At 36.0% G+C, this 14,963-nt stretch overlaps 2 protein-coding genes and 1 long non-coding RNA gene across 3 annotated transcripts; 2 read left to right on the top strand and 1 right to left on the bottom strand.

The window, feature by feature from the left end:
- Positions 1-5,767: 5,767 nt before the first annotated feature.
- Positions 5,768-6,609, top strand: LOC135947366 (uncharacterized). Its single transcript, XR_010575621.1, has 3 exons — positions 5,768-5,904; positions 5,977-6,053; positions 6,253-6,609. It is a non-coding gene; the product is annotated as an uncharacterized LOC135947366 (long non-coding RNA).
- Positions 6,610-7,427: 818 nt separating this feature from the next.
- Positions 7,428-11,749, bottom strand: LOC135947361 (regulator of microtubule dynamics protein 1-like). The gene is made up of 6 exons (XM_065496187.1): positions 11,611-11,749; positions 11,191-11,394; positions 10,879-11,130; positions 9,447-9,640; positions 9,278-9,392; positions 7,428-9,219 (listed from the first exon to the last, which is right to left on the bottom strand). The coding sequence occupies exons 1-6, from the start codon at positions 11,677-11,679 to the stop codon at positions 9,169-9,171; spliced, it is 885 nt and encodes a 294-aa protein (XP_065352259.1). The 5' UTR covers positions 11,680-11,749; the 3' UTR covers positions 7,428-9,168.
- A 367-nt stretch (positions 11,750-12,116) lies between these two features.
- Positions 12,117-13,399, top strand: mRRF1 (mitochondrial ribosome recycling factor 1). Its single transcript, XM_065493323.1, has 4 exons — positions 12,117-12,534; positions 12,775-12,985; positions 13,045-13,201; positions 13,262-13,399. Exons 1-4 carry the CDS (start codon positions 12,216-12,218, stop codon positions 13,340-13,342), a joined length of 768 nt encoding a protein of 255 aa, XP_065349395.1. The 5' UTR covers positions 12,117-12,215; the 3' UTR covers positions 13,343-13,399.
- Positions 13,400-14,963: the final 1,564 nt, after the last annotated feature.

Here is a 14,963-nt window from a genome sequence, read left to right as displayed (position 1 = left end):
AAATTTACTCAATAAAGAAGAAAACACTGCAAAGAGCCCAGAAAACAATAATTGAATTCCTGTTTTAAATAAGATGAAATTTAACAAATTAAAACGTTTTGCCTTTCAATTATTGAGAAATTTAGATGAATATATTTATTGTATTTTAATTTAAGACTTATTTTCTTTTATTGTCGTTTCCGAGAGAAAATATCGTAAACTTTGACCTCCAGTTAAAATCAGACATCTCATGGGATAAATCAGGAGTGATCAGGAAACTATTTTGAAACACACTGCTGACATTTTATATTAAAAATTAATCAGAAAATTGTCAACATAATGTTATTAAAAAATAATCAATTTCGTAGTTTAATATTTAAATATTAAATGATATTATTAATAAACAAAATGATTTAATTTATGTTGAAAACAAATTAAAAATTAAATTTTATTGGATAATTTTACTCATAACTTCGAAAATGATCTAGTTTTACTATATAATCCAAGTAAATTATTGATAAATTACTGTAAAACTGTGGAGAATGTTTGTTGCTAATGCTTAGAATGCAGTGGAAGCCAAAATTGAGCTAAGTAGCAGGGTAAATTTTTTTTAAAAAAAAGTGGCTAAAAGTTAGCCACTAACCTATCCTATTTTATTTCACAACAAAAATTTTCCCTAAAAGATTTTAAACGCTAATGGACAGATCTCGACTAGAGGAATCGAAAATCTGCCAAGAAAATGTGCTCAAGTGCTGGAAAATATGGAAAAATTTTGAATTTTTACTGTAGCAAAGTCCACTTTTTGATTATTCCAAATTGTTTTTCGATCAAGTGCCAATTTAACAGCAAAAAATCTGTAAGAAAAAAATTAAATTTCTCAAGGATTATTATGTATTTATCATTTTTTTAAATTAATCAGCTTTCATTTTCCTAAAGATAGCAGTTTACAGTAAATGCAATCCGTGTAATGACCTCTCATTCATTCATTGCCGTAATGGCACGTTGCAATTGTCCGCACGGCAATTGCATCTTTTATTAATGAGGCGTCTGCGCCACTGCGTGCACCTCACACTCACGCGCGCAGACACAGAGAGAAGTGGCCTGTTATCTAACGTAAGATGTAAGATGCTCTCTCAGGCTCATAATTAATTTGATGCCATTGCTCACGAAGCGGCGCTAAAATTAAACGCGCGCTCAGAGAGGAAAGTTGCACGGAGAGAGAGAGATACGTCCAGCGTTGTGGGGCCGCTTCCCTGTGTTGCACCTGCATGTGTACAAAATTGCGAAATTGGCCATTAACAGACTGCCAATAGCTGCTCTGCTCACGATTGTAATTGTATCACGCCTGCTGTGTAATGCGAAAAATGTGGCGAAAAATAACTGGTTTTATTTTGTTTCTGGTTTTAACCGGATTTTTTTTTTGCTCAACTGTTGGAAATCCCACAAGTGTTTTTAGTGAGCGTCGAGAAGGTTGATTTGAAATGTAATATAGTCAGATAATAAAATTATTTAAAATAATTAGAGAAAGAGTTGGTGATTTGTTTAAATATTTACATATTTACAGCATTTTTTCCCAAATTACAAAGGGAGTCGGATTCACGCGACGCGCAGACATGGCGGCGGAAAGTTACAAACGTAAAATTAAATTTATCGTGAAAACACCTTCAGAAAAATGAATATTTTTGTTGTTATTTATTTAATAACAGCTGATTAGCCCGGTAATTAGCGAATCGACCGTTAGATTGCACATCAGGCTAATGGAAATGTAACAAAATACGCGGGAATGAAATTATTAGGTCGACACGCCTCTTTTTCGACGCTTCTGATTGGCCGCTGGACTGTCTCCTGATTGGCCTCCATTATTTCGACGCCATATTCACTTCTGACCCGAGGGAACAATCAAAGATCGCCACCCGGCCACCGGTGGGAATTACGACTGCGCAGAAGGTTTTAATTTGTTTCACGCATGCGCAGTAGTGAGTTTCAGTCTCCCTGAGATATGGATAAACGATCTTAATATACTGCGCATGCTTACAATGCGCACAAGCTTACTGCGCATCTTCAAAATGCGCGTATATTCAAACAGCTATAGAAAAAGTCAATTTGAGCACCTTGAAAGAGTAACAAAATACGCGGGATGAAATTATTAGGTCAGCACGCCTCTTTTTCTACTCTTCTGATTGACCGCTGGAGTGTCTCCTGATTGACTTCCATTATTTCGACGCCATATTGACTTCTGACTGGCGGGAAACCAACTCAGATCGCAACCCGGATCCCGGTGTCCCAAATAAAAAAGTTACGTAATAATTTTAGTTATCTTGTGGTAGTTAAAATTGAAAAAGAACTTCATAAAATTCAGAATCACGTGATAGATTTGTATGCAATTGCTGTTTTTATTATTTTACATCGGCTGTAAAATGTACTCGAGGGAACAGAAGCAATATTTTGTACCTCAATGTTTGTTTTATTGTCTTTTTATGAGTATAATATTATATTGTCTCGAATGTTCCTATACAGGTTCGGAATGTCCGGCTCACTACTTTCATTATTGTGTGCAGGAATATAAAAGTCGCATGCATTGTACATACTACATACTCACGCGTGAGAAGACAGGGAAGTGTTCTGCGTGCACGAAATTAGCATAATTAGCAGTCCAAGGAGTATTGATCCAGTTTTTTTTTGCAGATTGTGCAACGCGCTTTGCGAAAATCGTTAGCTGTAAAAAGCAGGCGCATGCAATAAATAAATAGAGGAGAGCAGTATAGTGTCCCAGGGCGTTTTCTTTCACTCTCGCAGGCAGCGAGGAATATTATACATACATAGCTACGAGCGCGGCAACTTTTACTCTCAGGCAATGCGGTAACATCTCGGCTCTCGGCCGGTATTACCCGCTTTAAAGAATGATGATTGATGAAAAAAGCAGGCGACCACGTGGTGCAGAATTCGATACTCGTATACAGAGCTGAAATATGTTTTATCATCATAATTTCTCTAGAGAGAGTATCGATTTGCGAGATGTGCTTCTTCCTGAGTGAAATGAAGAAAAATCACAGACGCTCTAATTGTTTCAATTAATTTAAATTAAAATGCCACCTGGCCTCAGGTTAAATTTATTCAAATGACGAAAATTGTGAATTAATGGTATACAATTTTTAACTGAGACGCTTAAAGACCGTTTTTGACGAAGTTTCTGAGCACACCAATCGATTCCTGAGGGTCGAATTAGGTAAAATGGATGTTTTTCCGACCAAAAAGTGCAGCGTGACGTGCGAACGTTTTTTCCCGCCAAAACAATATGAATGCGAGAAGTGCGCATGCGTCAAAGCTGGTTTGAGCACCAACTGTACGAATGACTTCTTTGTCACATCCAGCCAGCTCTGACGCATGCGCACTTCTCAAATTCATATTGTTTTGGCGGGAAAAAAGGTTCGCACGTCGCGCTGGACGTTTTGTCTGGAAAAATATCAATTATACCTAATTCGACCCTCAGGAATTGATTGGTTGGCTCAAAAACCTCGTCAAAGTCGGTCTTTAATGCTTGATTCGTAAGAATTGAATTGTAGAGTCTCGTTTAACTTTAAATTTGTGTTTGACAGATTTTTTAAAAATTTTGTTTGATTTTATTGACGTCGCGAAGAGAGGAATATTGCATCTAAAGAATGAATAAATGTTAATTTTAGTAAAATTTAACGACCAATGAACAGCAACTATTATTTGTGTTTTAAAAATCATTTAATTATGGTATTACACCAAAATGATAAATATACGTGCAAAGGAAAAATGATGAAAAATATTAAAGGTTTTTTATTCTTATATGTATTAATTAAAACTTTTATTAAAAGCCAAAATAAATTTTAACCAATTTTTTTTGCATTGCAAATCTGTAAAAAATTCTACTTAATTATGCCAATTATTCTCTCTTTCCACGACAGAGTGTCTCGAAAATGTCTCTTTTTTAGCGGATGTTTGTGTCACCTTTCTTAAGCATAATTCGCCTAGATGTCTAATTAGCGCTAGCTGTTTTCACCTATTTTAAAAGACTGACAATGAGCTGCATTCATTCTAACGTGTCAAAATAAACACACACACAGCCAGCCCACTGTATATAGTAAAGCTGCCGAAAGAAATTACGCACCGTGCTCACGCAATCGGCTTCGCCGAAGGAAGGAAGAAGCCATTTATTTATTTCGATCGCGCGCAGCTACCAAGTGCCGAAATCCTCGTTTGTTTGTTTTACGCACGCACTTTGCGACGCCCCAATGACCGCCAATAAAATGTTTATTGCACTATATAGTGGCTTGGATTGTTATTAATAGGCCTGTGTGCAATTTGGACACGATTGGCTATTTATTTTCTAGGCTTTTCGTTTTGTTATTATTAGGAAATTTTTGAACTAAAAATTAACGCTCTAAAAATTGATTTCGCAAACAAATGACATAAATACAGGAGATAATTTAAAATGGAACTGTTTAAAGAATAAATTTAAATCTATATAGTGAAACGGTCCTCGTCGAAAGAAATTTAAATTTATATTTACGCCACGCAAATTTCACTCTTGGTTTTTCTGAAGAAACAAAATCTATTTCTTTTTATAATTAAACTCTCATATTTATTGCACGAATCATAAAAATTATTTTTTTTAAATTAATACAAGACAAATTAAACAAACAGCTTTTGACAAAAGAAGCTAAAAAATAATTCAAAGTTTTTCAATCCATATGAATGATAAATTAAATAAATTAAAAACTCACTTTGTGAGAGACTGTAAGAAATTCTTTAAAGACATTATCGTTGACTGTTTTTAAAATTTAAAAATAAAAACAATAGCAACTCAGCTTTAACCATGATAAAAATTTAAACGAATTTTAATAATAGAGCTTAAAGTGGAATGATACTGGGTAACAATTGAAAATTATTTAAATTGTTGGATGCCTTAAACAATTGACCGATAAACAATTGTTCAACAATTTGCAATAATAACAAAATGTCCTTACGGTAAAAATTCAAATTTTGCCAATTTTCTCCAAAATTTCCAGTGCTTGAACGTATTTTCTTGGCATATTCCGATTCCTCTCGTCGAGATTTGTCCAATTGTGTTTGCCAATTATTGGGGAAACTCTTGCTTTTGAAATTAAATCGGATTTCAAGTAAGGAGACAGCCTTTTTACCATTTGAAAAGCACGCTAACTTTCCAGCCAATTTTCTCATAAAATTAGTACAGCGCTCCTTAGGTCAATTTAGGCTTTAACTGAATCCTAAGGGCCGAGTTTATGCATTGGCAACAAGCATTTTCCAGGATTTTGCAGTATCATTCCTCTTTAATTGAATTATTTTTTATTTCCAACGATCTATTGTTCAGTCCTGATTTTATTATTTTTCATTGTCGGAGTTAAATTTTTGCGTAATTTTGCCAAAAACCAACAATAAAATCAAATCATTGCTTTCCAGATCAAAAATTTCAATGATTTATTAGAATGAACATTTAAGAATGTGCTCTAGAAACTAAACAATCCAAAACGGGCAAATAAATAACGAGAACAGCTAAAAATTCATCTATTTTCCTTTTTAAAAAACTGACAATCTATAAAATTGTAAGCCAACAACTCTTTAAAAGAAAAAAATAATGTAATTTTCACTTTTCATATAATTTCTATTTACTCATATCAGGAGAGTCTAATCAAGTGTCGGTCTCACTCAATACGCACATTTCACGCACCTTGTGTGGTAGGTGGGCGCTCAGGAAAAGAAACCCTGAGCGAGCTGGCGCGCGCGCCCCACCCCGCACGCTTCTCAGTCAGGTATAAAACGGCTGCTCGCTCGGCACACAGCATCAGTCACTCGCTCAGCTGAGTTCAAAGGATTATTTCAGCTCAAACAGCAACCAAACCCCTCAACCTCAAAACAATGGCTTCCGTCAAGTTTGTCGTGAGTACTCGACAATTTAATTATTTTTCCAAGGAAAGGAAATATTTCATTTTGTCGTTTCTGCACCCACAGATCCTCCTGGTCCTCATCGCCGTCGCCATGGTCGCTTCCCTGCCCATGCCCGAACCTCTTTTCTTCGGACCTAAGCAGTAAGTGATTTATTTATTTATTTTTTATTTCGCTCTCATGCTGCATAAAATTTTTACTGTATTTTATTTATAAATTAAATTAATCCTGCCTATTTTTCATTCTCTTAAATAATTGATTAAGTAAATTTTTCTTTTAAAATGGACCAGAAATAATTTTAACCCTTTTTAATAATTAAAATTCCAATTTTCTCTCTTTTAGTGAGCACATCATCGTGCACGTGCCCAAGCACATCCACACCGTGAACCACCACATCGTGCACAAGGTGCCCGTGGCCGTGCCCGTCTACATCGAGAAGGACGTCCACGGTGGCTGGTGGTAAATGCAAACAATTTCCCCGTCGCAACTCCGGTCCACTGGCAGCCCTCGGAAGACAGACTGAACCTCCCTTCGATACGAATGATTCATCCCGAAAATTCTCCCGCAACCATATACACCCATCCTGCTGTAAATTTGCCCTCATCATTGCCAGAAACCAGTCTGATTTATAATTTGTAAATATTCTATTCTGTGAATTATGTGATTTTATAGACATACAAGTATTTTTAATAAAAAAAATTTATGAAAAAGAAATTCACTCTCGTTTCTTTTTTTATCACTTAATGAGAATCGAATGGGCGTTGCAGCTCACGCCTTTTGCGCTACCTGCTATATGCAGAATAAGTTGTTTTGCAACTATAATCTGATTTGCTGCTCACTTTCGTTGCTTGTCAGATTGAGCAGAGAAAGTATAATACTACTATTCATAAAGTGCTAATAATATTTCACTCTTCACTCGCTCTGTCTGAAGTCAAAATTATGCTCAGCACTCTGCAGATTTTAAATTTAAAAGCCGCTAAAGTAGATTCATCTGATTGACTTTTTTATGAAAGCTCTAACAAATTTTCTAGTTCAAAATTATTTTCTATTTGAACCTGTTTTCTTTAATTTTAAAAATTATTCTATTATTTTTAATTTTTTTAATACAATACTTAATAAATGCCTTAGGTAAATGGGACAGACGTTAAGCTTTAAATTCATTTTATTTCGTGTAAATTTATATTTCAGATTTTTTAAGTTAAACCCTAGAGTACAGTATTATCTAATTGATCTAAACCATCGATATACAGTTCCCTATTGTATTAACGACGATTATTTAACTAAAAGATGCAGTTATATTAATTAAATAAGTAAATCAATTTCCTTTCGACGCAGCCTCAAATAATAAAAATTTGAATCGCTGGGTGCGAATCCTCTTTAATATTTTTCGGCGTTGCGTGACGCGGTGCGCGCCCCTAACCGCTTATACCGCACTTTCTCCGCGATTGCCTAATTCTGCGGTCCCTCGTGGACGGATTATCTTGGCAGGTGCTTGTTAAAATAAAATAAGAGTGCAATTTTGTGGGTGTTCTCCGGACATACATCATTGTTATGCTTTTATTAAATAGATGATTCGCGGCAAATACAGACTTCAAAATAAAACATTAATAAAACTTAACACAATAATTAAGGTTTGATCGAACTGGTCATGAAAATTAAAAACATGTCTTGATAAAGAAAGCATAAAAAGTTCTTCAGTCCTACAAAAAAAATCACCAAATAATTGAATTTTCCACTTTCACCTCCCAAAATAGTATTAAAACTAATTAAAATAGATTCACAAGATTGGCTTGAATTTAAGAGAGCTTATTTTAAAATCACCATTTTAACAACTCAAATAAATCAACAATTAATTATAACTGCGAGCAACAAGGAATCAACAAGGTTTGGAACTTGAGACAATCGATTGTTACGTGCAAACAAAATAAACTAAAACCAACTTAAAGTGGTAAACAGGGTAACAATAGAACAAATTCATCAATTAAAATTGTTGGCTATATTATTTTCTTGGCTATGATTTCCATTTATTTCATTCCAACTGTTTGCCACTTTTTTGGGAAATAAAATAAGAATTCAAGTGCAGAGACAGGCCTCACCATTCAGAAAATAATATGCTAACATTACAGAAAATTTGCTTAAAAATTTAGTGTCAATTTTTTAGTTAGGGTTTTTTATGGTTGACGAGGATTTTGCAGGGGCTTGCAGTCACTCTTTAAAAAAAAACACTTCCATCTCATCTAAATAGAGTTTATGGCACCTTTTGAGCCTTCTAATCAGTCTGCCTACTCAATAAATAATAAAAATTTGGAACTGTTTCTTAATTTGGGAATTAAAGATAAATAAATTATAGCTGTTTTAGTCAGGTTATCTGGTTACAATTGTCGCTCAGAGATGCGATTTTTCTTTAACTCATTCTGAGGACCAAATTAAAACTTTGAATTTGTCTAGGTAGCGGAAAAATGCGCATAACTGAAAAAAATCACGAATTTCCTAATTGCAAGGAAAGGGCAACATTCAAACCAACAGGGAAAATTTGGTTGTTTGTTTGTTGAGCGATGCGTAATTTTAACTTTACAACAAAATTTTTAAGAGCTTTTATAAAAACAGCTAAAAATTCATTTTAGCAACGGATTTGTGTAAAACTATAAGAGTCTTTTGCAGAGCTTATATAGTTAGAGAACAATATAATTTAATTGTTTAATGAAATAAAATTCCCAAGAACCAACAAAAAATAGAGCAAAAAATAATGAAGTCCTGTCTCAAGGTTCCAAACACAGACATCAACCTGATCTCTACTAATTATTATAAATTTATAAACTATAACCGTGGTAACCAGATTCGCGCAAGTACGGCGTCTCCTGGGGTTCAGCGCTTACGGAATTAAACCTCCGAAAATACTGTGTTAAAATTAGCGTTTCAGAGTGGAAAAACACTCGTGACACTTTTACAGGGAGCAAAAGGCCGCCCAATTCCTGATCTGACGCGAATCTGGCACCAATTTCTCTATAAACTGTGATTTCTTCCGTCTCCCAAATACATTTAAAATATCTCTATACGTTAGCTATACACACCTTCAGAACAAACTGGTTGCGGTAATGGTTTGTGTGTGGTGTGCGTCTGAGGAATTAAATTGGGAGATTGATTGATTGATTGATTGATTTTGAACGTGGTCCTTTGGCTAAGTGCAGCAGCTTCTTGGTTCTTTCTAGCACATAAAACATCACATGCAGATTTATTTAAACTTTATAGATTGTCTCTTCAGTTTTTCACTCCCATGCTGGTGAGGATCTCCTTGGCTTCCTTAGTGGCCTGCAAAATGAATTAATTCAATAAAACCAACATTTTTTAATATTAAAATTCCTCTCACATTAATATCATCATCAGTCAGCGGAATATAGTCTCTAGCTCTTTTCAAAAATTCAACAGCCTTGTCCTTCTGGCCTAGTTTGTCGTATATCTTGCCAATGAGAAGGAGATTCAGGCTGGAAATAAATTATTTAAGAATAATTTCATAAATTCAGTGGAGAATCTAGTACCTGTAAAAGTTTGGAGATATTTTCTCTGCTCGCTCGCAGAACGAAAGGGCCTCCTCGTACGAGGAATCAGGGGGCTTGGCAAAAATGGTTGAGGCGATTTTCCTTTGGTACCAGGGCAGGACTGTCACTTCGTAGCACCACAGGCCAAGCATGTACAGCGTTGTTGAGTCTTTTGGATCGAGCTCCACGGCTTTCTGTTGAAATAATTAATTTATAATTTATTAGTTTATTTACTTGATGCAAACATTTAAAATAATTGAAATCACCACTGTCCTTGTGGCGAAAATTTAATTATTTTTGAAGAAAATATCCAAGCATAGAAGGTTCTTACCGATGGCCAATGGGGCCACGGACCCAACCGCCCTATCTTCCACCAAAAACGTGAATTTCGGAGCTAAATCAAATTAGTTGACACCTTTTGGTACATAATGAAGGAAAATAAATTTAAAATCGGCCTCCGGCCCAATGTTTCATTTTAAAAAATGAAGAAAAATGGGAATTTTGCATATTTTGGGGGCTTTTGGGGTAGAGGGGGCGGACGGGGGCCGCCTTTGGGTTCATTAGACGCAGAATTTTACGGCGAGTCAAACGAACTTTGGTTTTTCGCTCTACGATCCATAGGAGCAGAGTTATTAATTTTAAAGGTGAAAAAACGTGTTATGGATAATACAAAATTTCAGTGTTCGGGGCCCAGCCCAGGCCCCATGGGCCGGAGAACGGCGTTCAGGCACCATTCGATGCCCCTCGGTGGGACACGTCCCCCAGTGTTCAGTTTTCCAAGATCTGACCATTGTTCGAATTGCTACGATTTTTTTAATGTCCAATTTCCGGAAAAGCTCAAAATTTTAAAAAAAGTCTTTAACCAAAGCCCGAGTTATCCCCGGTATTGCCGCCTAGCCATCTCGGATAGGTATCGAATAAACAACATTTTACAGGATTTTTATCAAAAAAGAAATAAGTTTTCTATTTCAATAGAAATTATTCGTTTTTTGGGGTGTTTTCGGACCAATTTTTTTCCACCAAGACAAAAATTAAAAAAATCCACAACACGGGAACTCTGAACTATTTAATTTCACGTCTTTTAACACTAAATTGAACCATTTATCTTGAAAGTTGAGGAACTAGGAGTTCAAAAAACGTGGTTTTCGGACATTCTCAGGCGAAATTGGTTTAATTTTTGTTTAAATTCGACGGATTGATGATGAGTCACACCACTTTAAACAAAAGGTCTCACCAAGCCCTCCCACCTGACCTGCCCTGACGACCTTTTTCAGGGTAGCTCAACCTGATATCGCGATTTTTCCGACGCCACCACCCCTTTAAACTTTTTACTGACTGTTTTTCGTCAAAAACCACCAACCACACTTTTAAAATTTAGACATTTAAATTAAACTTTTCAAATTTGAGGATTTAATAATGAAAATAAACTCACAAGCATGTGCTCCTTGACTTTTTCAGTGACGGTGATTCTGGCTTTGGTGCCCTCAAAGTGGCTCTTGGCGTCGAGCAAGATGCTGTACCACTTGTGCACCGGGGAGACCTTTGCGCCTCGCTGCAACGCCCTCTCGACTACCGCAAAAGCCTCATACACCAGGTTCTTCTTATCGGTTTCGTTTGCAGCCACCTTCGAACGCTTGTACAGGGCCCTGGCGTACCTCCAGAGGAATTCCACATTGTCTCCGTCCTTTCGAAATAAAATTATAAATTTCATTTCATTAAACAATTTAAATTTAAAAATACGAACTTTGTGTGGAGCAAGTCGTTGGCAGATTTCCTCGAATTTATTCTGGTCGAAGAGTTCGTCGAGTGCCTTAATATTTGGCTCGTTGGACTGCTGCCTCGACCAGCTGAAAGTGTGCACCGTTGTCACAGTCGGAATCCAGAGCAGCAAATTCTTATTTCGGCCAGCACCAAGAAAGGCCGAGAATAGGGCCGGGATATTTTTTGCCTTAAAAATAAATACAAATTTTTATTAATCTTTAAAAACACGTTGCTTGAAATAAAAATTCTTGACAGGAAAAAACAATAAAAATCGATAAGCCGTCGACCGACCTTTGGTCTTTGGCTGGCGACTATCGAGGCCAGACTAATTATCCGCCAAAATTAAGGCCCAATTATTGATTTTTCGGGGGTTGTCGTGGCCAATTCGTGATTTCTGACTTACCGCATTGACTTGGCTGCGATACTGTCGAAAAACGTGGGCAAAAGCGCCTCGCAAGTGTCTCAAAATCATGACCTGATCGGCGGCACGTCTGCAGTCTCGTCTCACTTCTTGATTTGACAGTCACTGTGTTATGTGTGCAAAAATATAAACAAATAATATAACAAGTTTGTTATGTAAGTTCTGACCAATCAGAAAGATCAGAAATCAGATTGAACGATTTCACTTGACCTTCGTTAGGTGTCTCTCTATGCATCTTTACGGCGTAGTTTGTTGAAAGAGGAGTAGAACAAGGAGTAATAGAAACTTCATGCTAAAAAAGGGCCAGTTATGCGAAAAACAAATTTAATTATCAAATTTTACATTTTAAAACAATATATTACATAAATTTTAATCGTTTTGATTGTTTAAAACTTATAAAACACCCCTTAACATGAAGTTTATTTCACTCCTTGTCCTACCATCCTTACAGTGCAGTTCCCAGACCCCTCAAAGATGGCGCCTAATGTGAGAATTTCAACTAAACCTCATCTGTTCAGGCACATTGCTGTTGTTTTGATCGCGATTTTGCCGGTTTGGCCCAATTTTTTGACAAGAACTGCGGCGGCATGAGTTGTCAAAGGGCAGTTTTGACTCTGCTGGTTCGCTCGGGAACCGTTTTGCGGGCTGGCACCGTCTGCCAGTCGCAGAAAATCCTCCTGCGGCCGCAACTGCCAACGACCTTCTCGGTGCTGACCAGATTTTACGCCAAAGGCAAGGGCAAAGGCGGCTCCGACGGCAAGCACAAGAAAAAAGGCGCCGTCGCCGTCAATGAAAATGAATTGGCCGAAATTTTGGATGTCGACGCCATGAAGGCCCAGATGCAGAAGGCCCTCGTCGTCCTTAAGGACGAGTTTGTTAAAAATTTGTCTCTTCGTTCAACGACAGGTAATTTTAAACAAAATAATGTCTGATTTTTTTATTTTAATAATTTTTTCGAGTGTTTTAAATAATTATTTAAAGCTTTCCATCAGTTAAAAAATTATTAATCGACAATAAATAAATTATTGCGAGCTGTATTAAAAATTTACAGTTTGCTGTAAAACATTTCAAAGTTTCTTTCATTCATGACCAATGATTTGTACTGTATTAAATTACCTTCTTAGAACATTTAATCATTTATTTCAGGTTCCATCGAAACGATCAAGGTAAAATTCGACGGAAAAGACCACGCCCTGAACGAGCTGGCTCAGGTGGTGCGGAAAAACCCAAAAACGCTGGTTGTGAATTGCACGTCGGTGCCGCAGTCGATTCCCAACATTCTGCAGGCGATCAAACAGTCAGGAATGAATCTGAACCCTCAGCAGGATGGCACGACCCTTTTCATCCCCATCCCCGTGTAAGTCCGAGCCGAGAGGAGCGAAATAATATTTCCGTGGACAATTATTATTATTGCAGAGTGACCAAAGAACACAGAGAGGGGCTGGCGAAAAACGCAAAGGCGCTTTTTATCAAGGGTAGAGACGCCATCAAAGACGTGCAGAATAAACACATTCGAAGCCTAAAAAAGGCGTCCAACGTGCCTGAAGACACCGTTTTCGCAGCTCAGCAACAGGTGCGTTTTGTTGATGAAATAAATTTAATTTTAATGTGGTTGTAATGAATGTGTCTCCAGATTACTGCGATGGCGGATAAATACGTAGGAGAGGCGGAAAAAATGTTGCAAGTCAAACAAGCCGAGCTGATTGGCAAATAGATTTATGTAGAAGTGATGAAAGTAAATAAATAAAACGCTTAATTTTTACTAAATCTATTTAGTGTCGTACATTTACGCAGTCCCGCTTTACGCTCAGGTCGAGCAGGAAGACTAATTTACAGGCGTTCCTAAATTACGTATTTTTAATAGGAAATTTCAACTTCTCCCCTCTGTGACTTGGCGAAGCAGTAAAAATTTGTGCCTCTGATTGAATTAGTTAAATGGAAGGAGACGCTCTTAAAAATTTTACTGCCTTGACTGTAAAGTCGCAATTAGTCAATTTCGTTGTGCTAAATGAGCGGAGCTGTAAAAATACAGCTGAGTTCAAATTTTTATACAGCCTTCTCTTGCCTAAGATTTGAGTGTGCGACACGCAGAACTTAATTATTATGTAAAACAATAATATAATATTTATAGTTTGTTTGTTTCTTAAAATAAAATATTTTTTAACAGCTTAAAATCGAATTACTTTAATATAAAATCAGTTAATAATTTTACTTTAAATTTAAATGAATATTAAATAATTTTTAAGTTATTAAAATTAGTTTATTGCATTTTACTAAGAATAATGTTATTTAATTAATTTTACTAGCCCAGATTAACTATTAAATTTCTAATTATATAAAGGATTTGGTGTCATTTGTAGCGATAGCTAAATTAATGATTTTACAAAATTATCTTACTCGGAGATGTCATCTTCTGTTTGTCTGCGCCTTGAGGGTTGAAGATATGATCACAATGAAACTTAGCCAATCCAAATCAAATTTGATTTTATCACTAGGGAATTCATCTTCTTTTTAAAGAGGATTAATGCAGGGCGACAATTGCAAATTATTTGAATTATTGAAAGAATTTGTCCTACAATTTGCAACAATCAAAAAAGGACCTTGCCACAGTAAAAAATCCAATTTTAGGTTTCCGCAGTCTAAGCTAAATGAGCAATTTTAATTTTAACAAAACACGAAGACAGTTTTAAAAATTCTGGAAATTCTAGCCAAAAAAGAGATTTTAAAGTACTCGTGTTGCTAAAAATATTATTTTTTTTTAAAGAGGAATGATACTGGAAAAGCCTGGAAAATGCATAAACTCGTCCCCTAGGATTCAGTCAAAGCCTAAATTGACCTAAGAAGCACTGTAATTTTTTGAGAAAATTGGCTGGAAAGTTAGCGTGCTTTTCAAATGGTAATGGCTGTCTCCTTACTTGAAATCCGATTTAATTTCAAAAGCAAGAGTTTCCCCAATAAGTGGCATACACACACAATTGGACAGATCTCGACGAGAGGAATCGGAATATGCCAAGAAAATATGTTCAAGCTCTCTAAATTTTGGAGAAAATTGGCAAAATTTTAATTTTTATTGTTGGAAGGCCCTTTTTAATATTTTAAATTGTTGAACAAATTGTTTAAGGCATCCAACAATTTAAATAATTTTCAATTGTTGCCCAGTATCATTCCACTTTAATAAAATATGCAAAAAATATTCTGAAATTTCCCAGTGGTGTTTAACTGCTAGTATTAATGACCAAAAAGGGGTTAGAATACGATCAAATTAGGTCCAGGTTTAGTTTCCTCGCGATTAAAAGCATTTCAAACGAAGCCAGGAACGGAAAATTTCGCCACCG

The sequence above is a fragment of the Cloeon dipterum genome, chromosome X (genome assembly GCF_949628265.1).
Source record: "Cloeon dipterum chromosome X, ieCloDipt1.1, whole genome shotgun sequence".
NCBI lineage: Eukaryota > Metazoa > Arthropoda > Insecta > Ephemeroptera > Baetidae > Cloeon > Cloeon dipterum.
The sequence above is the reverse complement of the archived record's forward strand: the minus strand, read 5'-3'. Positions and strand labels throughout refer to the sequence as shown.

What these genes read in the sequence shown, in the direction of transcription:
- LOC135947361 (XM_065496187.1), bottom strand. Translation starts at nt 11,679, where the DNA reads ATGATTTTGAGACACTTGCGAGGCGCTTTTGCCCACGTTTTTCGACAG. An exon ending in ATCGCAGCCAAGTCAATGCG is followed by an intron (nt 11,395 to 11,610) that starts GTAAGTCAGAAA and finishes TTTATTTTTAAG; the next exon opens with GCAAAAAATATCCCGGCCCT. An exon ending in AAGTCAAGGAGCACATGCTT is followed by an intron (nt 9,641 to 10,878) that starts GTGAGTTTATTT and finishes TTATTTCAACAG; the next exon opens with AAAGCCGTGGAGCTCGATCC.
- mRRF1 (XM_065493323.1), top strand. Translation starts at nt 12,216, where the DNA reads ATGAGTTGTCAAAGGGCAGTTTTGACTCTGCTGGTTCGCTCGGGAACC. An exon ending in CTTTTCATCCCCATCCCCGT is followed by an intron (nt 12,986 to 13,044) that starts GTAAGTCCGAGC and finishes TTATTATTGCAG; the next exon opens with AGTGACCAAAGAACACAGAG. An exon ending in TTTTCGCAGCTCAGCAACAG is followed by an intron (nt 13,202 to 13,261) that starts GTGCGTTTTGTT and finishes ATGTGTCTCCAG; the next exon opens with ATTACTGCGATGGCGGATAA.